Source organism: Chelonoidis abingdonii, chromosome 20, assembly GCF_003597395.2.
Source record: "Chelonoidis abingdonii isolate Lonesome George chromosome 20, CheloAbing_2.0, whole genome shotgun sequence".
Taxonomy (NCBI): domain Eukaryota; kingdom Metazoa; phylum Chordata; order Testudines; family Testudinidae; genus Chelonoidis; species Chelonoidis abingdonii.
The window spans coordinates 1,141,794-1,164,469 of NC_133788.1; the positions used below are offsets into that span (position 1 = coordinate 1,141,794).

Consider the following 22,676-nt stretch of genomic DNA (forward strand, 5'->3'; position numbering starts at 1 on the left):
TGAGCCCCCTGCTGCCCCCTGCTCCCCTGTGCACTCCAACCCCCTGCCCTGAGTCCTCTGCTGCACTCTGCACCCCTCCTGTACCCCAACTCCCTGCCCTAAACCCTCTGCTGCACTCCGCACCCCTCCTGCACCCCAACTCCCTGCCCTGAGCCTCCTGCTGCACTCCGTACCCCTCCTGCACCCCAATTCCCTGCCCTGAGCCCCCTGCTGCACTCCGCACCCCTCCTGCACCCCAACTTCCTGCCCTGAGCCCCCTGCTGCACTCCGCACCCCTCCTGCACCCCAACTCCCTGCCCTGAGCCCCCTGCTGCACTCCGCACCCCTCCTGCACCCCAACTCCCTGCCCTGAGCCCCCTGCTGCACTCCGCACCCCTCCTGTACCCCAACTCCCTGCCCTGAGCCCCCTGCTGCACTCTGCACCCCTCCTGTACCCCACCCCCTGCCCTGAGCCTCCTGCTGCACCCTGCTCCCCTGTGGACTCCAACCCCCTGCCTTGAGCCCCCTGCTGCACTCTGCACCCCTCCTGCACCCCACCCCCTTCCCTGAGTCCCCTCATACACCCTGCACCCTTCCTCTGCCCCAATCCCTTGCCCTGAGCCCCTTCCTGCACACCACACCCCCCCCACACCCCACACTGCCTCCCACATCCCAATCCCCTGCCCCAGCCCTGCATACAATTTCCTCACCCAGATGTGGCCTTCAGCTCAAAAATTTGCCCACCCCTGATCTGCGGAAACACTTCCCAAGAACATGTTGCTGAGGTTTGCTGTATTATAAAAGGGAAGAAAGGGGACTTGGTTACCCATCACTTAGGGGACAAAGTTCTGTGCACAGCGGGTCCTCCTGCCTGAGGGGCTGGAGATGCTGGTGGCTGGAAGTAAGTGAGAAAGCTGCTCAGGCAAAGACTGTAGCTTGCCGGAGTGAAGATTTGCTCACTAGAAAGCAAATTATTCTTGTTTTGTTTGTAACCAGACCTGTTCCTTTTTCTCTCACTCAGTATCATTTAAACACTTGTTCCTTATTAGCAGGGATAGCTCAGTGGTTTGAGCATGGGCCTACTCAGTCCTGGCTTGTGAGCTCAGTCCTTGAGGGGGCCACTTGGGGATCTAGGGCAAAATCAGTACTTGGTCCTGCTAGTGAAGGCTGGGGGCTGGACTCGGTGACCTGTCAGGGTCCCTTCTAGTTCTGTGAGATAGGTGTATCTCCATATATTCATTTAGATAGGTATAACCCATCTCAGCGCTGGGTGCTGAAGGCAGATGGAGAATTTCAGCTGAGCCTCTTTGGAGGCAGCTGCCTTGGTAATTTCTGTGCATGGCCAGTGATGGGGCTGGACGCTGCAGAGATGTCTCTGGGGGTCTCGGGCCCAGGGGTTCCCTCAATGTCACCTGGAAGGCTCATTTAAGGCTGGCAGTCTGGAGGAGTTTGCTGGGGAGGTGGGTGGACTGGCGTGGAAGGGAGCTGACACAGTCTAAGCTCCAGCAGGGATCTCCTCCTCCAAGGCAGAGGGGTAACACAGAGGGTTGTGGTTCTGGGCACCCTGAGGAAAGTGTCACACTCTTCCCCTCTCATTTCCTCATCTCTCTCCCTGCCCCAGTGCTCCTGGGATGGATGGACCAATTCCTACCATCCCAGGAGCACAGGGGCAGGGAGAGAGATGTGTCCCCTCTGCACGCCAGGGCTGCGCTCAGTGTCTGGGATGCATGATATGCCCCTATCCACTGGGACTTGCCTTCTTACAAGCCACACCAAGCCGGGCCATTCTAAAGCAGAGAGCGTATCTAGCTGCCTGGGGCCACATCTACAACCAGTGGACAGGGAGGGGCTTGGGAGATGGGGCCCAGGTTCAAAGACTCTTGTTTTGATCCAATCCAGGTGAGGGAGACTGGATGGCTGAGGGGGTGGAGAATGGGACTCTGAGCCTTTTAGGAGGCACCAGCTCCCATCTGGCCCCGCGGGGCTGAGGGGGGGCAGTGGCTGGCTCCAGGGAATCGGGGATGGGAGGTGGGGTTCTCCTCGAGAGTGCGAATCTAACCCCTAGTGGCAGTAACCAGAGACTGTTCAGGGTCTCCCGTGGCCCTGGGGAGGGAAGGGAGTTGGACTCCTGGTGCTAGGCACTGAACAGCCCAAGCAGCCATGCCCTGAGGTGGTTGTGGGGGCAGCTTGCAGCCGATGTCTCTCTCATGGGCAGCATTGGCACACAGGTCTCCTGGCAGGTGGGCAGGCCCAGGGGCTCCTCCCCTGTGAATGTGGAATAGGAGCCCAGCACACCCCACAGTGGAAATGGCCCAGCAGGCCCCTGCTCCCACACCTGCAGGCTTGTGCAGGGCATGGGGGTGCTGCGTTTTCTCACACACACTCCCTCCCCATTAGAGCTGTGATTCCCTGGAGCCCTGTCCCCAGGAATTCCACCCCCTCTTTGCCAGGTCTGTGGCAATGCCAGTTGCTGTCTCTCACCCCATGTCTCTCCTGCACCCCCTTCACAGCGGCCACTGAGCGCTCTGGGGTTCACAGCCCCAGGCAGAGGTGGAGGCTTCCAGGGCCCTGATCTTTCGCATCCCACCCCCACCCCCCAGCTTGGGGACGGAGGGAACTGCACCGGGTATCCCTGGGGATATAAGCCACTGCACTAGACAAGAGCACTGCCGTGATTTCCATACGACCTCCCACCCTGACATTTTCTGAGCTTTGCTGCCAGCGGTTGCCCCACGCCAGGGCTTTGCCTCTAGCCCCACCACTGCTTGGCCTCCATAGCAGCCGCCTAGGGGAGCCTGGGCCATCTCCACACAGAACAGCAGCACCAATTCCAGCAAGCGATTTCAAACCCACCCGTGGCCTCTTTGCATTTGGGAGGAGCTAAACCCAAACAGCCTCTGCCCCCCCCATGCTCCAAACCCAAACAGCCCCTCTTCCCCCCATTCCCCAAACAGCCCCTCTTCCCCCCATGTCCCAAACCCAAACAGCCCCTGTCCCCCCCCAAGCTTCAAACCCAAACAGCCCCTGTTCCACCCCACGCCCCCAACCCAAACAGCCCCTCTTCCCTCCCACGCCCCAAACCCAAACAGCCCCTGTTCCACCCTATTCCTCAAACCCAAACAGCCCCTGTTCCACCCCACGCCCCCAACCCAAACAGCCCCTCTCTACTCCACGCCTCAAACCCAAACAGCTCCTGTTCTACCTCATGCTCCAAACCCAAACAGCCCCTCTTCCCTCCCACTCCCAAACAGCCCCTCTCCACCCCACGCTCCAAACCCAGCAGCCCCTGTCCCCCCCAAGACTCCAAACCCAAACAGCCCCTGTTCCACCCCATGCCCCAACCCAAACAGCCCCTCTTCCCCCCCACGCCCCAAACCCAAACAGCCCCTGTTCCACCCTATTCCCCAAACCCAAACAGCCCCTGTTCCACCCCATGCCCCCAACCCAAACAGCCCCTCTTCCCCCCCACGCCCCAAACCCAAACAGCCCCTCTCTACTCCACGCCTCAAACCCAAACAGCCCCTGTTCCACCCCATTCTCCAAACCCAAACAGCCCCTCTTCCCCCCCATTCCCTAAACCCAAACAGCCCCTCTTCCCCCCCACGCCCCAAACCCAAACAGCCCTTGTGCCCCCGGAAGCTCCAAACCCAAACAGCCCCTGTTCCCCCACATTCCCCAAATCCAAACAGCCCCTCTCCACCCCATGCCCCAAACCCAAACAGCCCCTGTTCCACCCCATGCTCCAAACTCAAACAGCCCCTGTTCCCCCACATTCCCCAAACCCAAACAGCCCCTCTCCATCCCACATCCCCAACCCAAACACTCCCTCTTCCCCCCACGCCCCAAACCCAAACAGCCCCTTTCCCCCCTAAGCCCCAAATCCAAACAGCCCCTCTCCACCCTATGCCCCAAACCCAAACAGCCCTCTCCATCCCACACCCCCAACCCAAACAGCCCCTCTCCACCCCACACCCCAAACCCAAACAACCCTTCTCAGTCCCATGCCAGGGCCTGCACCTGTGTCCGAAGTGCACAGTTTCTGGGCTAGATTCAGTCTAGACTGGGCGAGGTCCTTCCCAGAGTGACAGACAGGGGACCCTGCCACTGGTGGATCCCTTGGCCACAAACTTCATCAGCAGAGCCCAGTACCAGGGCCCGGCTACTGCTCACCTGTTCCTGGAAGCACGCCACCCGGGTACACACCTGGAATGCCAACACCTGCCAGCCAAGAAAGGAGGAGCAGTGACTGTCTGTCCAGCTGCATGGTCCCACCCTTCCCAGCCTTCTCCGTCACCTACCTGGTACCTTGGCAGGTTTCCCTGCAGCGCCTACTCGTGGCTGCACCCCAGCCTGGGGCACTACAGCACCTGCAGGAGAGCCAGAGGCCATGAGCACTGGACCGGAAGACAGCATGGCAGGCCTCTGCTCCTCTCAGGGCATGGCACGGAGCCGTCAGAGTTGTGCCCAGGGGTGGGCAAGCCCTGGACTGCAACACACCTTACCTATGGAGATCCCAACACCGCCGGGTCCACCCACACCGCTGACTCCGCCCACTCCGCCCACACCAGCAGCTGGTTATGAAAAGGAAGTTCTGAACCACAGTGCACAGTGGGCTCCCAGCAGGAGACCGGATCCCTGGGTATTTCAGGCCCAGCCATGGGCCCTGTGCCCAGCTTCGATGGACCATATGCTCCAGCGGTGTGGGGGAAGTTCAACCTCAGTGGGCACCCTGCTGCAGGCTTCCCCACGCTGCCCTCCCACTGATGGGTGACATCCAATGTGGGCTTCCCGTCACTGTCCCACAGGCCACAGGAGTGACAGCCTCTGTTGCATCAGATAGGGAGAGGCCTCCCTGAGCCTGGGCAGCAGGATCCCAGCCTGTCCGGTGCTAGGCGCTGCACACCCAGCTCTGCGCTCCCTATGCACCAACTCCTAACTCCAGCCAGTGCACTCGGCTCAGCTTGTGGTCCACGGGCACAGTCTCCAGTGGGCCCACTCCTGCCCCTTCGCCTCCAGTTCCCTACCCCACCCCCAGGGCCAGCTCTAGCCCAAGAGACCAGCGCCTCTCCTGTGCCTCTTCACACCTGGCTGGAGACCAGGCCCTACCCCAGAGAAGGCAGGAACCCCACGGCTCATGGCAAGAGAGCCAGGCAAGAGGGCAAGGTGAGGGGGGCAGTGGGCACCAGGGAGGGGCAGGGGTATGCAGGCACCCTGGATAACCCCCTGCATTAGAAAGTCATGTGCACTCACCAGCTTTTGCAGCAGCTTTATAGGCTCCCAGCCCAGCCCCTGGGTAGAGGCCGCCCGGGTAGAAACCTGGCTGGACTACACCACCTGCCAGGGAGAAGGAGAGTTAGCTGTGACCCGGGGATTCACCCCTGTCCTGGGCCCCCCACTGCCAGCTGTGCTGTTCCAGGCCAGTCCCCTGGGTCTGCACTGTCCCAGGGGCTGGGGGGAGAGTGGAAGGCAGGATCCCCCACTGCCACAAGACTCATGGCAGGGGGAGGGCAACCTGGCCTCAGGGCTGCTCCAGGGACCGAACTGGACCCTGCCAGCTCTGCAGAGCGTAGACACAAGCAGCCTCCCCTCATCCCCAACCTGGAGACTTGGCCATGTCTCTGCCCTGCTGCCTGGTCAGAGATGGGCGCCCCTGTAAATCGGGGCCGTGTGCTTGGAGTCATACAGCAGCAGTATTCTGAGAGTCATCAAGCAAATGGTTGCCAGGGCCCACAGGGGCTCGACTCCATCCCCAGTGGGTCTCCAGGGCACCCATCAGCAGGCGTCGAGTTGAGCCCATGTGGAGGGAGCGGGATCGCCTCCTTGGAGGACTCATGCTAGTGTGGCTGTGAGTTTCCTAGTGCGTCCATGCTCCAAGCAGACTGGAGTGAAAGCAAGGTCTCAGCATCAGCTGAACTGTGTAGGGGAGCCCAGGGGTGGGACTGCAGGGCAGGAAGAGGGTGGGCACTGACAGAGCTGTTGGGGGAGCCCCAGACTGGGACAGCTGGGGTCAGGATTAAGGTGTCTCAGTAGATCTATGGGGGGAGCCCTGGGATGGGATAGCAGGGGGGGTGCTGGAGTGAGAAGACTGTTCCTCCTTGCTCTTATACGATCATTTTCTCCCCTTTTTGATGTTTGCCCAGACTCTTTAACTTCCACCGCATCCCCTGCCCAGCTCTGCCCCTCTGTACCTGTTGGCCCATGTCTCTGACCACGTTTCTCCTCATGCCAGCCTTGACCCCCTGCACCACAAATATCTTTGCGCTCTCCTCCATGCTCTCTGCCTTATCCCTTGGCACCCTCACCCTCTGCTCCATGCAGCCCCTGGTAGGGACCCGGCTGGCCAACCACAGCCAAGCTGGGCTGCAGACAGTTAAAAGATCCCGAGATGGTGTGGAGCATCCAGCTGTCCTGTGGGTCCCTGAAAGGTGGGCTCCATCCCTGCTCCCTTCCCCATGTGTTCGTGCCCGTGAAGTGGAAGCCAGACCTGGAGTGCCTGGCACAATGGGGCTCTGACCCTGATGAGGGGGCTGAGGCTGAATCCCCATTGCTCAAGGCTGGGAACAACCCCAGCTCCCTGGACCCCACAGCTGTGAGGAAGCCTGGCTCCCCAAACCCCATGCACTGCGAGGTTGTCCAACCCCCTTGGCAGCCTTGGCACATCTCAGCGCCTGTCTCTGTGGCTTGGGCAAACAGGAATCAGGAAAAGTGCACAAGGATCTGCAGTGTGCGCTATATGCAAGGGAGTGCCTTGGGTGAGGGGTCCCATGCCAGCCCCTCCGGGGCAGGGCTCAGCCTTCCCAGAGATCCCCTAAGAGTCAGCGCACTCACCTGGCTGCAGGCCAAGTGCGCCGAGTCCCCCAAGGCCTGGAAAGAGAAGATTGGTGAGAAGGGGCACAGGGGGGCGGCTGCTGGGTAAGGAGGGAAGGCTGGCGGCAGGCACAGGAGATGAGAGCAGTTAAGCTCGGCCCAGTTATTTCAGCCAGGCCCTGAGTAGACACAATAGTAGTGGTCAGGTCCACTGTTTCCAGCTGCCACCTCTGGGACTTACTCTTTCCCTGAAAGCAGTGAAGGAAGACCTGGGAAGGACACGGGCTTTATCACTCTTACTCTCCTCCCACGGCCCAGTTCTCAGAGGGGCTGGCTGCCTGCACAAGGCAGGGAGGGCACTGGTGCTCAGCCTGAGCTCTGCACCCCTTCTGCAGCACACACACTGGCTGGTGTCTATGCTGCCGCACTGGGTAAAGGATTTAAAGTGTCGGATGTGTCACCTGGGAGAGGCTGGAGCACTACAATCTCACCCAGCACCATGCCAGGGGAAGGCCAGAGAAACCCTCCACTAACACAATTCCCAGGCGGTGTTTTCTGTGTGGGTGTGAATGGTTCTAGCCTATTCAGCCACACTCAGCTGGAGCCAGCTGGCACGAGGGTCCAGTGGCCAGCAGCCTGTTTTGCCTCTTGGAGAGGCAGCTCGAACACTGGCCCTTGGAACTAGAGCCATGGTGACTGCTGGAACCTAGAGGCTCCCTTGTGCCCTGGGATTTCTCTGCCTCCTAGGCTGGGGAGTGGGAGTGACTGGGGCCAGCTCCAGTCTGTCCGGGAGGCTGCCCCCCGGCTCCCAGAATTCCAGCTTTCATTTAGATAACAAGGGAATCTCTCTCCTGCATGGCTGCCGGAGTAACTAGAACCATGCACCCCGAGTGTAACCAGTGCAGGGACTCACAGGCTCATGGACCCGCAGGCGAGAAGGGACCAGCTAGTCTGACTGTCACGGAGTGTGGGGGATACCAGGCCCTGCACCCCCGGCTTCCTGCGATTCACCATGACTCTCAGCCAGCCAGTAAAACAGAAGGTTTATTTAGACAACAGAAGCAATGGGCTTAAACTGCGGCAAGGGAGATTTAGGTTGGACATTAGGAAAAAGTTCCTAACTGTCAGGGTGGTTAAACACTGGAATAAATTGCCTAGGGAGGTCGTGGAATCTCCATCTCTGGAGATATTTAAGAGTAGGTTAGAGAAATGTCTATCAGGGATGGTCTAGACAGTATTTGGTCCTGCCATGAGGGCAGGGGACTGGACTCAATGACTTCTCGAGGTCCCTTCCAGTCCTAGAGTCTATGAGGATCACAGTCCAAGACAGGTCTTGCCAGTACAGACAGCAGGACCCCCTTTAGTTAGGCCCAGCTGGGGGCCCCAGTGAGGCCACAGCCCTGTTGTTCAAGGTGCCCCTCTTTATTTCCCAGCCAGCTCCAAACTGAAACTCCCTTCAGACATCTCCTTTCTGGACTTTCCCTGGCTCCTTCCCCAGCCTTTGGGTCCTTTGTCCAGTGTCCCGGGCAGAGGTGTTACCTGGCCTCCAACCCCCCTCCTGGGTTCTCAGGTTACATGCTCAGGTATCCTCCCTTCCCCAATGCAGCCAGTCCTCTACGGGTCATGACCAGGGCACCTGGGGGTTGCTTGGCCAGTTCTCCATGTCTCCCCCCATTAACACCTCAGTGGGCAAATGGTGGTGCACGCCCACTTCTTTGGGGCCCTCCTTGGCTCCCCATTTCAAGTGTATCCTCACCACAGGCACCCTGAATGGGGTCATGTCCACTCTCGTCAGGGTCAGATAGGTGTTGGGCATTACCTGATCTGGAGCTACCACCTTGGGCTGGGCCAGCATCACTTCAGCGCCCATGTCCCAGCATCATAGACTTTCCTCCCATCCACCTCCAGGGGAACAAGACACTGGGACAGCCCCGCGCCCACCCTGTAAAAGGAGAACCTTGAGTCCAGGGCTTCCAGCCCCCCAGAGAAGCTGGCCTGGGGCCTTCCTCTCTTCTGAGCAGTTAATAGGCTGCCAGCCCCCATTGCCTGGGAAGCCTGCCCCTCGTCCAGCTGGGTCTCTACCCCGTCAACCCTCTGTGAGTTCGGTCTGCTCAGTCTGTCCCTGAGCCTGCGGCACTGGGCCCATATGTGGCCTCTCTGGCCACAGTAATAGCAGCCCATGTTTCATTGGTCCCCTCGAGCCGGTTGGTTGGCCCTGATTCCAGATGTTCCCCTTGGGAAGGGGTTCTCCATGTTTCCCTTCTGGGATGTCCCAGAGTCATCTTTGTGCATCATGGCAGGCCTGTTCCTTTGGGACTCCTCCCTGCCACCCCCTGACCGGCTCTTCACAAACTCATCGGCCAGCCGCCCTGCATGTCGCGGGTTCTCTGGCTTTTGGTCCCTCAACCACAGACTCAGGTCGGATGGGCACAGCTCATAGAGTTGCTCTAGAATGATCAGTTTAACCAGGTCCTTCTTCGTCTGGGCCCCATCTGCTCACTTGCTGGCGTATCCCTCCATGCAGATGGCTAGCTGCAGGTATGAGACCTCAGGGGTTTTACATTGACTCCAGAACCTTTCCTGGTACATTTTGGGAATCAGCCCAAACTCGCGTAGCAGGGCCTGTTTGAATAGTTCGTAGTCCGCTTTCTCCGCCCCTTCCAGTTGGCAGTACAATGCCATGGCTTTGGGGTCCAGTAAGGAAGTGAGAACCCGGAGCCTGTCTGCAGGATCAACCTGGTGCAGCTCGCAGGCCATCTCAAAGGCATCCAGGAAGTCATCCATGTCCTCCCCCTCCTTACACTGGGCCAGGATGCATTTATCAAAGTTCTGCGCAGTCCTGGGTCCCCCCTCACTCACCATAGCCAGGGGCTTGCTGCCCCTCAGCCTCGCCAGCTCCAGTTCACACTGCCTCTGTCTCTCTTTCTCCTCCAGTTCATGCTGCCTCTGTCTCTCTTCACGCTGCTTCTGTCTCTCTTTCTCCTTCAGTTCATGCTGTCTCCGCTTCTCACGATCCTCCATCTCTCTCATTTTTAGCGTTCTCTCCCATTGCAGCCACTTCCGCTCCACAGATGCTGATCGTCACCGGGAGGATCCCCTGCTGTCCTGCGAGCTTTGCCAGGAGGATCCCCTGCTGGCTGGGGTTGTCATGGTGCCCTCGGTATTTGCTGGGCTCCTCCCCTCCCTTCCCCTAGGCAGAGGCAGGAGGGGTCTCAGGAAGACCTCAGCAGCCGGCTGACCACTCCCAGCTGGGACAGACACTGGTGCCTGCGCTGCATCTGCCAGGCTGCTTCCCTCAGAGACAGGGATCAGTTCATTCAAGCAATCTCCCTCCTCCAGCTGGGCAATCAGCTGGTCTTTGGTGAGCCTCCCACCTGGTGGAGCTGTGCTAGCAGCCCCCTCTGCTTGCACAGCTCCACTAGGTCACTCTTAAGCCACTTGGCATACATCTTCTTGCTGGCCACTCACAGGCCTGGGTGCTCGCTGATCCCCACAGTTTCCAGGAAGACCCCTAGTGTGCCAGCCCTTCTCGAGGTCACCACCTCTCTGCCAGGGTCGAGCGGCAGATCCCTCCGCCCCTGGGACCACTCGCTGCAATCCTCCGGGGGACCCTGGTACTGCAAAAGTCCTTCTTGCTGGTTACACACTCCTGGGGTTTAATCGCCCTCTGAAACCGTCCCTCACTGATTCTTCAGCATGCCTAGTCCCTGTCAATCCCCCTTCATTTTACTGCTCCCCAGTCACTTACTGCAGGCAGTGCCATCCACGGGGTGCAGTAGATCCCAACCCTGCCACCAGTTATCACGGAGTGTGGGGGGAGACAAGGGCCTGCACCCCCGTCTTCCTGTGATTCATCATGACTCTCAGCCAGCCAGTAACACAGAAGGTTTATTTAGATGATAGGATCACAGTCCAAGACAGGTCTTGCCGGTACAGACAGCAGGACCCCCTTTAGTTAGGTCCATCTGGGCGCCCCAGGGAGGCCACAGCCCTGTTGGTCAGGGCGACCGTCATTATTTCCCAGCCAGCTCCAAACTGAAACTCCCTTCAGACATCTCCTTTCTGGACTTCCCCCGGCTCCTTCCCCAGCCTTTGGGTCCTTTGTCCAGTGTCCTGGGCAGAGGTGTTACCTGGCCTCCAGCCCCCTCCTGAGTTCTCATGTTACATGCTCAGGTATCCTCCCTTTCCCAATGCAGCCAGTCCCAGCAAAACTCCCCTGCAACCTTCCCAGGTCAATACTCCCCACTCAGCATTCACATAACACATCAAGAACGTGCCCCCTCCGTCATACTGACCTCCTGCATAACGCAGGCTGGAGACCTGTCCCTAAATCATTCCTAGGGCAGAGCTTTTGGAAAAACACCCACTCCTGAGCTACACTTCCCCAGTGCTGGAGAATCCTCCATGCTAGGGTGACCATATTTCCCAAAGGGAAAATAGGACACCCCCAGCTGCTTGTCTGAGCCCCACCCTTTCCTCTGCAAGGCTGCTGCTGGTCTCTGAAACCCTGATGCCCCACCCCCCTGCATGCTGGAATGCTGTCTCCCCCCAGCCAAACCCTCCCTCCCTCTGCACGGGGCTGGCATCTCCATTCACCCCCCATGTGTTCTTTTGCACTGCACTTCTGAGCAAGTCAGCAAGAGCGAGCGGGACAAATGCCCTCTTCCACAAAAAAAGGCAGGATGGCCAGGACAGGGCTTAAAAGAGGGACTGCGCCGGCCAAAATGGGATGTATAGTCACCCTACCCCATGCCCGTGGTAAATTGTTCCAGTGGCTAGTTATTCTCACAGTTAAACATTTACACCTGACTTCCATTCTGAATTTGTCTAGCTCCAACTTCCAGTCCCGGGAGTATGTTGGACCTTTCTCTGCTACACTGAAAAGCCCATTGCTAAGTATGTTTTCCCCATGGAGACACTTAGACTGTGATCTAGTCACCGTTGAACTGTCTCTGTGCTCAGACACTGCGTGGGTCTGCAGAGAGCCTGAGCAAGAGCATTGTGTGGGCCACCTGCCTCTCTTCCTTTTCAGCTGCTGCTGACCTGGAGCCTCAGGAGGAGCAGCATCGGTAACTATTTCCTTGCTGGCCACAGCACACAGGAATGGAGAGGGGCTGGATCCTTGCTTCTGGCTCCTCAACTGGATGCTGCTTGCGGTGTGGGAGGAGCTTTGGAGAGTCACTTGCCTCCCCACCTGTGCCCTGGGGTGAGGAGCTGGTGCAATGAGATGGGAAGTGCCCTAGGAACAGGGCAGGGATAACGAGAACAGCTGCATACTGGGGCAGGTGGAGTGGCTCCCTGCCCTGCCCTGCTGTGCCCATCTGTCTCTCCTCCATCACTCTGTGTCCCATCCCAGCCACCCGCTGGGCTCTGTCCCCCCTGTGCCGCGGCAGGCAGCAATGGGACTGGATCTGAAATGTTTACTAGTGTGTAGCAAGTCGCTCTGGCTCAGGACTTTGATGCCTTCCAACATTTGTGCCTAATCATCCGCTCTCTCCCTCCAGGCACAAATTCCTCTGCCCTTGGCTGAGGGCGGCTGCCAGCACTCAGGCTGGGCCTGCACAGCTCCGTACCGTTTGGGTTTCATTACCAACAAACACAGGCCTTGTTTTTCTTTCCACACACTGAAATCGGAGACCTGCCTTGCCAGGGACACCCGCGGAGATGCAGATGGACAGGCCCAGGGGCCAATCGCATTGCTGCTCACCTAGCTCTGGGCAGGGCCAAGGTTGGACGGGCAGTCTGACCTGGGAGTACCCCAAAGGGGTTGGAGCCTCCTGGCCCCACTCAGAAGGGCACCTGGCAGCACGGGTGATCTCCAGCCTCAGTCCCCGGGCCTGACGCAGCATCTCTCACCTGCCTTCCAACATGCCAGGGGCCCAGCCCCCTTCCTTCCTGCCCCATCTCCAGCAACCAGAGGAGCTAGGACCCAGCTGCATGCCCCTGATCTGGTGATGACACACACACTGGACCAGCCATCCCACAGGACAACACAGTGATGACATATGCGCTGGCCCAGCTCAGGGGCCAGCACAGTGATGACCAAACACACTGGCCCAGCCATCCCACAGGACAACACAGTGATGACACATGCGCTGGCCCAGTTCAGGGCCAGCGCAGTGATGACCAAACACACTGGCATAGCAGAGGGCCCAGCCTGGCATAGCAGAGGGCCCCATGATGAGATGTGCGCTGGCCCAGCTGTCTCACCAGATGGCGGGGTGATGACAAGTGCACTGCAGTGTCATGCCTCTTGAAGTAAGTGTGGGTCCATCCTACAACAACCAGATGATTCCTCAGCAACTCCATCCACAGCTAGAGGATGTCTCCAGGCACCATCGCAGCCTTGGGGCAGCCTCTCACTCCATAGGGCTCAAGCCATGTCTAGCCATGCCAGAGAGGTTTCTGGGAAGCACCCTGCCCACCTGACCCCACTGCAGGCATTGCAGGGGAAAGGCTGGGCTGGGCAGGCTGGGCACCGCCATCTGTGGGACCTGAGCAGGCTCCTGGTGGCCCTATGCTAAGCCTCCTGCAGGCTGCATGTCTCTCACTGTAAATGGGACCCTCTGCCTCACAGATGCTTCCTGCTCCAGGGTGGGGTTTGCCTGAGCAAAGGCACCTGGCTGGTCATTTGGCCTGGCATTGAATCCTTGCAAGGTGGAGAGAGGCTCTGCCAGCTTTCCAGGGCACAATCTCCTGGCAGCTGCTGGATTTGGCATGGGGCTGACATTACTGAAGCTTTACATCTGCCCTGCGATGGGCACAACTGACTTGGAGCGCCTGAGCTCTGTCCCTAGCGCCAGGATGGCTGACTTACAGACAGATAGGGCCAGACAGGAGCCAGGATCCTCTCCCGGCACTAGGGCTCTGCATGCTGCAGTTCCCCCAGTGGTTCTGGACACCAGGGAGTGCTGGGATCTGGCTCAGTCTCCTGGAGTTGGCATTTAACTTCAGGCTAGCTGAGGCCTGACATGCCTTCACCAGGCCTCGCTGGCAGCGGAAGAGGCTGCCTGGAACAAGTGCCCAGGGGCTGCCAGGCCCTGAACCAGCTGTGTCGTGGCCTGGGCCTTCCTCTCATCAAGGCATTGGCTGCCACTCTGCCCCCTGCGGAGCGGGGACAGTGCCAGCCAGGGCCGCAGCACCACACCTCGTGCCAGTGCTGCAAGGGGTCATGGGCTGCCAGCTCCAGGGTATGAAGAAGGCCAAGGCCGCCCAGCCTTTCCTTTCCCACACGAGAACCCGGTGAGTTCTCTGCTCCCAAGGTGCCCGCCGGCCTGAAGCCCTGCGTTGGACACCAGGCATGGACAGCTGTGGTCTCCAGGCACTGGGGGAGGAGGCGAAGACAGCTGGCAAAGCAGGGAACTACCGAGTGTGGGAGGGGGTCTGAGCTGGGGCAGTGTGATGTGCTGGCATGGGCGCCATCAGGGCACAGCGAGCAGGGCTGAGGCTGGGAGGTGCAAGGCAATTGCAGAGGAGTCGTGTTTGCCAAGGCAGCGTCCTGAGTGGTGACCCCCCACTCAGCCCCATGCAAGAGACGCAAGGGCAGCAGCTGATGGGAAACTCCTACATGTCCATGCCTGGCTTCTGCTGAGCCCTGCCCCTAGCAAATGGAGCCCTGCACTGTCCAGCCGAGAACCCGCAGACAGGGAGACGTCCCTTACCTGGCTTGGGAGGTTTCGCGCCAACACCGAGCCCTAGAGAGAAGCAAGAGCCCAATGGATGCGGTGAGTCTGGTGGTTTGGAGTGAGATGCGTAAGGTGCCACCCAGCCCCTGGCCTCTGGAGATTGTGTCGCACAGGTAGCTGGCCTGGCGCCACAGGGATGAACCTGGCACACTGGCCATGCACTTCTGGGCAGAGAACCGCCCCTGTACTGCCCCACCTGAGAGCCAGACACATGGGTTCGAAGGCCCCACGAGGCTGGTCTCCTGGACAGCATGGGTCTGAGAACTTCTCTGACTTGATCCCTAAGTGGCTGGAGCAGAAGCTTCCAGACATTAGTCTGTGAGACCGAAGGGCCCTCCCCTGGAGAATCCAACAGCACTGCAGAAGAGGGTATGGGCCACCCTCTTTGGTTATGGGGGGACGCTGTAGTTCAGGAAGCAGATCCCTCCACACCAAGGTGAAGGACCCCTACAGGTGCTTCTGCACACGGGGCCTGTGGGGGGGGGGGAGCAGCTGTCTGGTGCCCCCATACCCAGAAGAAGTGTTTGCTCCCAAGGACTCAGCCAGCAGCAAACTTGCTTGCCAGCTACTTCTGCCTCGGGCCAGGAAGGTGGGGACTGGGGTTGTGTATCTCAGGGCAGCACTCACCTACACCTCCGAGTCCAGCTCCAACCCCAACAGCTCCTGCAAACAGCAGCACATGCTCAGCGCCCTGCCCTCCAGCCCTGCCTGCATCACGACTTTGGAGTAATCGGTACCTGCGGGTGTAGCCCTGAGAGCTGCCATCCCTGGGCTTCCACCCCACCACGCTCCAGCCCAGAGCCACAGGAACAAGAGCCAGGAAGACGTGGGCAGCTGGTCCCTTGTCAGCTTGGGGTAGGACTGCCCGAGAGAGACCCCTCTTTCCTGTGAAAGGTTGCTGCAAGCACCTTGCTGAAGGTCACTGCCTCTGTCAGCCGTTCCCCCACTCAGTCAGGGCTGCAGGCTGTGGGTCTAGCTATGCAGTGAGACGGCTCCTTTCCTGCACTCTCAGTAGATGGTGCTGCAGAGCACAGAGTTCCGCGGCCAGAGCTGGGCTCTCGGGCCAGCGATCTGCCAGGTTCCCTGGCTCCCAGAAGGACTTGAGGGGCTGGCTCTGTGCCTAGAATGCAGGCTCTGAACTCCATCAGGGCCCGGCACAGGGGCTGAGCCCTGATCTACATAGGGACGGCAGTGCCTAGTCCAGGATTTAGGCGCCAAGTCCCAGGTCTAGGCCCCTCTGCAATCCACAAAATTCCCGCTCATGCCTGGAGGTTCTTAAACTCTCAGCACCTAAGTTTTAAGGGTTAAAGTTCCCTCGGTGCCTAAGTTTCTGCATCTGGGTACATGCCCTGCTGCCTTCTCTAGGCACCTGATGCCCACCTCCTGCCTAAGCGCCAATGCAAAGGGGGGGAACGTAGGCATTCCTCCACCTGAGTCATGGGCTAAGCCCCATCCAGGGGGTGGGCTCAGAGGCCACCTGCCAGATTAGGTCACATTCAAAATCCAGCTGGAGGAGTAGCAGTGCTTATCTTATAACCCGTAGCCAGAGGCTAGTGTGCTCCCCTGGGATGTAGGTGACCCAGGTTCAATTCCCATCTCCTGCAGGATCTGAACAGGAGTCTCCCATTGCTCACCAAAGTGCTCTAATGATGGAGCCATGGGATATTCTGATGAGGGGAGGCGCTCTCCTGCTGAAGCTGTTCTATGGTAGGGTGACCAGATGTCCTGATTTTGGGGGCTTTTTCTTATATAGGTGATGTGATGAAGGGGGAATGTTCTTTAAATGCTGAGTGGGGAGTGTTGGCCTGGGAAGGTTGCAGGGGAGTTTTGCTGGGACTGTCTGCATTGGGGAAGGGAGGACACCTGAGCATGTAACATGAAAACCCAGGATGGGGATTGGAGCCAGGTAACACCTCTGCCCGGGCCACTGAACAAAAGCTGGGGAAGGAGCCGAGGGGGAGGCTGAGTGAGAGGCTGGAGGGAGTTTCAGTTTGGAGCTGGCTGGGCAATGGAGAGGGGCCCCAATGGGGCTTAGGCTTCCCAATGGGGCTGAGGCCTCCCTGGGGCCCCCAGATGGGCCTAACTAAAAGGGGTCCTGCTGTCTGTATTGGCAAGACCTGTCTTGGACAGTGTTCCTGTTGTCTAAATAAACCTTCTGTTTTACTGGCTGGCTGAGAGTCACAGTTAATTGCAGGAAGCTGGGTGTGCAGGGCCTGGTCTCCCTCACACTCTGTAACAGGCACCTATTACCCCCCACCCCAGTGATTTTTTACACTTGCTGTCTGGTCATCCTATTCTATGGGGCTAACTAATCTGAGCTTAGAGGAGAGGGTGGGCCTAGTAGCTTCCACCTCCGAAGCGTGTGCCCTAACCACAGAGAGTCTCACTCTTTCTGGCCAGCATTAATCCCCAGAGGCTCAACCACTGGGGCAGAAGAAGAATGGCTCTACAGTCCAGTGCTTTGGGGCCCCCGATTCACTAAGAGGGCTCCACAGCAGAACAACCCTGTGCTCTCACTCCTGGAGTAATAGTCACAAGGTGGGCTGCTCCTCCTCCAGCTGTTGTGTGTGGAGTGAGGCACACACCTACATCATGCCCATGAGAAACCAGTAGGTGCCTGTGCCCTGCAGACTCCATAGAATATCAGAGTCAGAAGGGGCCTCAGGAGGTATCTAGTCCAATCCCTGCTCAAAGCAGGACCAATCCCCAGACAGATTTTTTCCCCAGATCTGTAAGTGACCCTTCAAGGATTGAACTCACAACCCTGGGTTTAAGCAGGCCACTGCTCAAACCACTGAGCTATCCCTTCTCACAAGCCTGTCTGCGTGCGGCTGCTCTCACTGCTAGGGACCCTTCCTGGGTTGCTAGCAGAGCCAGGTGCCTGTCTGAGGACACGTCCTTGCCATTGGCTGTGCCCACTGACTAGCTTAGGTGGCTCCTTGCCCCACATGCTGACTTTTTGCCCAGCAGTCCAGGGATCCTGGGCATCTATGCAGGTTTTGTGGATCGCAGCGTGTTTCGGTGAATTTCGAGGCCCCTTCACGTTAGGTACTGCAGTGCCTATGTTCCTTCTGGATCCGGGCCTGAGCCCATGCAGCGACTCAGGCCTGGATGGGAACCCCAGCTGTCATTAAACCAGGGGCAAGACAAAGAAACCGTGCTACAACATAACTCATGTGCCAGGGCTGGGCTGGGCTACAGCGTGCCTGGCTGATGGGCATCCTTCTGCTGTGTTACCAGGTGTCACCCCAGCTGCCTGGATTGTCCCTCAGGCACCGTTCAGGGCAGCCTGCACACTAAGGTTCTGTGTCTCCCCATCCCCAAGCAGTGCCTCAGCCTGGGCCACGCTGCAAGTGAGCGCCAGAGCCGGGACAGGAACCAGGCTCTTCTGACTCTCAGCTCAGGCCCAGTCACGCCGAGCAGCTCTGCCTCTGCCCAGAGGGACCATGGCCAGCCCTGCTGGAGGGAGCTGTGCGGAGGGGTGACACAGGCAGCTCTGCTCGCCTGGATCCACACCTGACTGTCCCTTGCGGGGTTCCCACCCCTGCACGTGGCTCCTGCTGACCAGATTCATCCAAACACACTCCTGTTGGGGCGAGGGAGACATTCCCTGAGCTCCCAGCCCTGGATACCCCTCTCCCCTGGGGCCAGCACCCCCTTCTGGGACTGGCTGATATTTCCATCCACCAGCCTGGGGACCCCGCTTCCACTGCGCTCTCACTTCCCTTCCCATGCAGGGAAGAGCGTGCCCTGCTGGCTGGGGAGACAGTCCCATTCCCTGCCGCTTCCCGTGTCCCGCTGGGGGGTGTGGGTTCTTACCTGGGTAATATCCTAGAACCGGAACTCCCCCTCCAGCACCAGGCACCCCTGCAAAAGGAACAGGCAGCATCACACACAGCCAGCCAGGGGACACACCCGCCAGGCCACGTCCACCCAGTAGTTGGCTTATAGGGAGCCCAGAAACCTTCCCAGGACAGACAGATAAAACAGGACTATCACTTGAGCACACGAGCTCCAGGGCAGTGCCGGGCCCAGCTTTGCTGTGGGATTCCCTGCACCTCCCTGTGCCACAGTTTGCCCATCATTACCGTAGGGAAAATGACACTGAGCCGCCTTGGGGAAGTGCTTTGAGATGTACAATTGGCAAGTGCGATGTAGGTAGCAGCAGTGGGTCAGTGCACTCAGAGGCCCTGTCATTTTGCTAACAGGACTCAGAAAAGCCACATATGCCCCTGAGACTCAAGGTGGAGGGCCGTGACACCCCTCAGTCCCAAGGTGGAGGGCCGTACACTGCTGAGGGCCCTGGTGAGGGCCATACACCCCTGAGGGCCCTGGGGGAGGGCCGTACACAGCTGAGGGCCCTGGTGAGGGCCATACACCCCTGAGGGCCCTGGCGGAGGGCCATATACCCCTGAGGGCCCTGGTGAGGGCTGTACACCCCTGAGGGCCCTGGCAGAGAGCCGTACACCGCTGAGGACACGGGTGAGGGCTGTACACCCCTGAGGGCCCTGGTGGCGGGCTGTTCACCCCTGAGGCAAGGGAATACCTGGCTCTCCTCCCTGGGGCAGGCGTCTGGCCTGGCTCTAGCTCCTATCCAGCTAGTGTAAGACTCTGGGAGTGTCTCCATTTTGGGGGGGGTCCGTGTCCCCAGGCCCTGTCTGGGGCTAACAGGCCCGTCTCCAGGGCCCTGATCTCTGGGCAGCTGAGCATGCTGCGGGGGGAAAGGCTTGGCTCTGGGTTGTCGGCTTTTCCTGTAACATCCCACACAGCTGTGCTCTGGGACAGCCCCAGAAAGGGGGAGGCCCACGGTTGTGTCAGTAGAGGCAGCCCTGCTGCAGTGTCTGTGCCAGTCCAGTGCTGCCTGGGATTCAAGCCAGCATCATTTCTCAGGCTCGGGAGGGGAGCTGAGCTACAATGAACCTGACTGCTGCCATGAGGCTAGGAGAGCCCCAGCTGGTGTCCTCAGGCAGGATCCCACCGACAGCTGTCCTCATGCAGAGTGGGGACAGGGCCCACCTTTGCCTGCCATTGCCCTGCTCCTAGCTAGTGTTAGACAGCCCCGGGTTGCTGCTGCGTGAACCTCCATCCCTTTGTATAGAACCATATGCTTCTGTTGACAAGGTCTCGTGTGTGGACTCAGTGCTGGGAGGGCTGTTGTATTTAGAGTAAACCCTCTGTCTGGCAGTTCTTGGCCTCTGCTGAGTCTCCCAGACAGTACAAAATGGGCCGTGGTGTTTGGGATGTGTGAGCTGGAGTTCCAGGCAGTATCCCAGGTCCAGATCACTAAGCGCCTCGAAGGCAGGACCAGGACTTCCTTGCAGAGAAGCCAGCAGAGGATGGGTTTTCTCTGCTGAGCAGGGAGCCCAGGGCTGCCATGCTGGGCATGGAGTTCTGCCCGGGGTGGCCTAGTGTGACCTCTGTGTAAAACGGGGCACAAGGCTTGCCTGCCTGCCCTGTACAGGGCCTGCATCTGGAAGGGCTCGGATGTCCTACCCGCTGCCTGCAGGAGCTGGCCCGGTCCCAGTGTGTACAGCTGCCCCAGGCAAGAGCTGGTCTGAGGGGGCATTGCTCCCACATTGGAGAGGGCTGACGAGTGGCAGCTCTGCTCCCACATCCGCCCAGCCCATGCATCAGTCTCTACCTAGCCAGGTCCTTCTGGGCCAGCCCGCCCAGCTGGGTTATGTTCTTTGGGCGTGGAAGCTGAGCGAGTCACTAGCAGCTGCCCAAACAAACATGCCCAGCAGATGGCGTCGAGGGGCTGAGACAGCGCCTGCCTGCCTGCCTGCGGCTGCTCTCACTGCTGGGCAGTTTTATCAGGCCTTGGAGAAGTTCTCCTTTCCTTTCCAACGCCCAGCCCGGCGCCCTACAGCTGCCTTCTCACCCACTCCAGTCAGGGACACGGACACAGACACGTGTCCAGCTGGGACAAGCCTTCCAAGCGCTCCGTGCTCCAGCTGCTTCTGCCCGGGGGAGGAGACAACGTCCTGCCTGAGCCATAGACAGCCCCAAGACATAGATATAGACTCCCAGCCCCCAGGCACGCACAGGGCACTAGTGCCAGGGTTCACACTCAGCCCCCAAGTGCACACAGGGCACTAGTGCCAGGGTTCACACTTCCAGACCCAGACACACAGGGCTAGTGCTGGTGTTCACACTTCTGGACCCAGACACACAGGGCACTAGTGCCAGGGTTCACACTCACAGCCTCCTCCCATACAGAGGGCACTAGTGCCAGAGTTCACACTCAGCCCCCAAGCGCACACAGGGCACTAGTGCCAGGGTTCACACTTCTAGACCCAGACACACAAGGCACTAGTGCCAGGGTTCACACTCACAGCCTCCTCCCCCACAGAGGGCACTAGTGCCAGAGTTCACACTCAGCCCCCAAGCGCACACAGGGCACTAATGCCGGATTCACACACACAGCCTCTAAGTGTACGTGTAACTCACACACCTCCTGGGTGTGGTGCTCTGTCTCATCTAGTGGCACCAAGACCATGTAGAGAGACATTAATGAGTCTGTTCTACAGCCTTAGCTAAGAGCAACATGGCTTTTAGCTCATGCAGTAGAGGCTCATGCACTAAGCTCCAGAGGCCCCAGATTCAATTCCACCCGCCAACGACTGCGCTCTGTTGGTGTTACACACAAAGGGCACTAGGGCCAGAGTTCACACTCCCAGCCCCCAGGTACACACAGAGCACTAGTGCCAGGGTTCACACTCCCAGGCCCAGACACACACACAGGGCACTAGTGCCAGGGTTCACACTCCCATACCCCAGGTACACACAGGGCACTAGTGCCAGGGTTCACACTCCCAGGCCCAGACACACACAGGGCACTAGTGCCGGGGTTCACACTCCCATACCCCAGGTACACACAGGGCACTAGTGCCAGGGTTCACACTCCCAGGCCCAGACACACACACAGGGCATTAGTGTCAGGGTTCACACTCTCAGATCCCAGGTGTACACAGGACACTAGTGCCAAGATTCACACTCAGACCCAGATACACAGAGGGCACTAGTGTCAGGGGTCACACTCATAACCCCAGACACAGAAAGGGCACTAGTGCCAGGGTACAAGAATGGGATCCATGAGTTATAGGTGCCATCCCCACCTGTGCCAATGAATCGCCAGGCAGCCTAGGGGTTTCCCCACATGTAATGTGAGGTAGCTCTAGGTGCCCCTGATGGGGTGGGAAGGTCACAGGACAGCAAAGTGTTTTGAGACCTTTGGGTGTCAGACCCTGGAGAAGGCAAAGCCCAGTGGATCTCTGCTGCACTGCCAGGCGCTTGCATGCCCAGGTCCGCAGCCCTCGGCCCGCACAGCTAGCACAGAGCCTGCCTAATGTGGAGCACATTTCACTGAGCCTCCACAGGCTTTGGAATTGGTTCCAGATTCCAGACCAGCTGATCTCACTTTGCGTGGAATTCAGAGCCTGATAACACGTTCCCCCAGCCAAAGGCACTCATTCCAGTCCTCGCTCTCCTGTCTCCCCATCCGTCTGTCTGTCTGTCCCTCCCCCTCGCTCCCATGGCCTGGCCCTGCCCCATTTTCCCTTAGCAGAGGCTGCGCTATTGGCTGGGATGAATGACAGGGCTCTGACCTTTTCAAACAGGGATTAGAGCCCTGGCTCCCACCCCACTCGCCTCCCGCTGGCTCGGAAAAACAAATCCCAGATAATTCCTTGTTTAAAAACAAACGCGAAGTGTCCATGCGGCTCCTCCCTGTCCTGCGCTGCAGGCCAACACCAGCCTCAACTGCTGTAAACGTCTACCAGGGGAGCTCCCCAGACTGGGGTGCAGCTGGGATGCCAGTGCTGCGAGGTTTCCCACAGCAGTGCCTTGTCCAGGCCACAGACTCACTCTGAGGGCCAACTGCAGCCCTGCCGTAAATGGCAGAACTGCACTGATGTTTGTACCAGGCTGCAACTTGGCCCTGGGAGCCATGTGCTGCGATGCCCTCCCGAGGACCCAAGGCTACAGGAAGGGACAGCATGGCAAGGGGAACCTGCCTCCCGCCCACCCCTTCCCTGGCTGCTGAGAGGAGTGGGGGAGCTGAGGTGGGAGCAGCTTGTATCTGGTTGGGGGCCTCGAGGGGCTTCAGGATTCCCCATCAGTAAGCCGTGCAGCCCTGGCCCTGGAGAGTTGTCCCAGTCTGCTGCCCCTGCCCGCTGGGGAGAGAGAGGGGAAGGGAATGGGGAC

The 22,676-nt window shown here is 59.1% G+C and overlaps 1 protein-coding gene across 8 annotated transcripts in view; it reads right to left on the minus strand.

Moving 5' to 3' along the window:
* ELN (elastin) overlaps positions 1-22,676 on the minus strand; it is a 93,254-nt gene that overhangs the window by 60,053 nt on the left and 10,525 nt on the right. For 7 of the 8 annotated variants that reach the window (XM_075073953.1, XM_075073957.1, XM_075073954.1 and 4 more), the window contains exons 2-9: positions 18,291-18,338; positions 15,099-15,134; positions 14,448-14,480; positions 6,808-6,843; positions 5,230-5,313; positions 4,482-4,550; positions 4,278-4,346; positions 4,150-4,197 (exon numbers count right to left, since the gene is read on the minus strand). In XM_075073953.1, coding sequence (XP_074930054.1) covers positions 4,150-4,197; positions 4,278-4,346; positions 4,482-4,550; positions 5,230-5,313; positions 6,808-6,843; positions 14,448-14,480; positions 15,099-15,134; positions 18,291-18,338 — 423 coding nt within the window. The remainder of the gene's footprint in view (positions 1-4,149; positions 4,198-4,277; positions 4,347-4,481; positions 4,551-5,229; positions 5,314-6,807; positions 6,844-14,447; positions 14,481-15,098; positions 15,135-18,290; positions 18,339-22,676) is intronic. The other variant, XM_075073952.1, reaches the window with a different exon arrangement.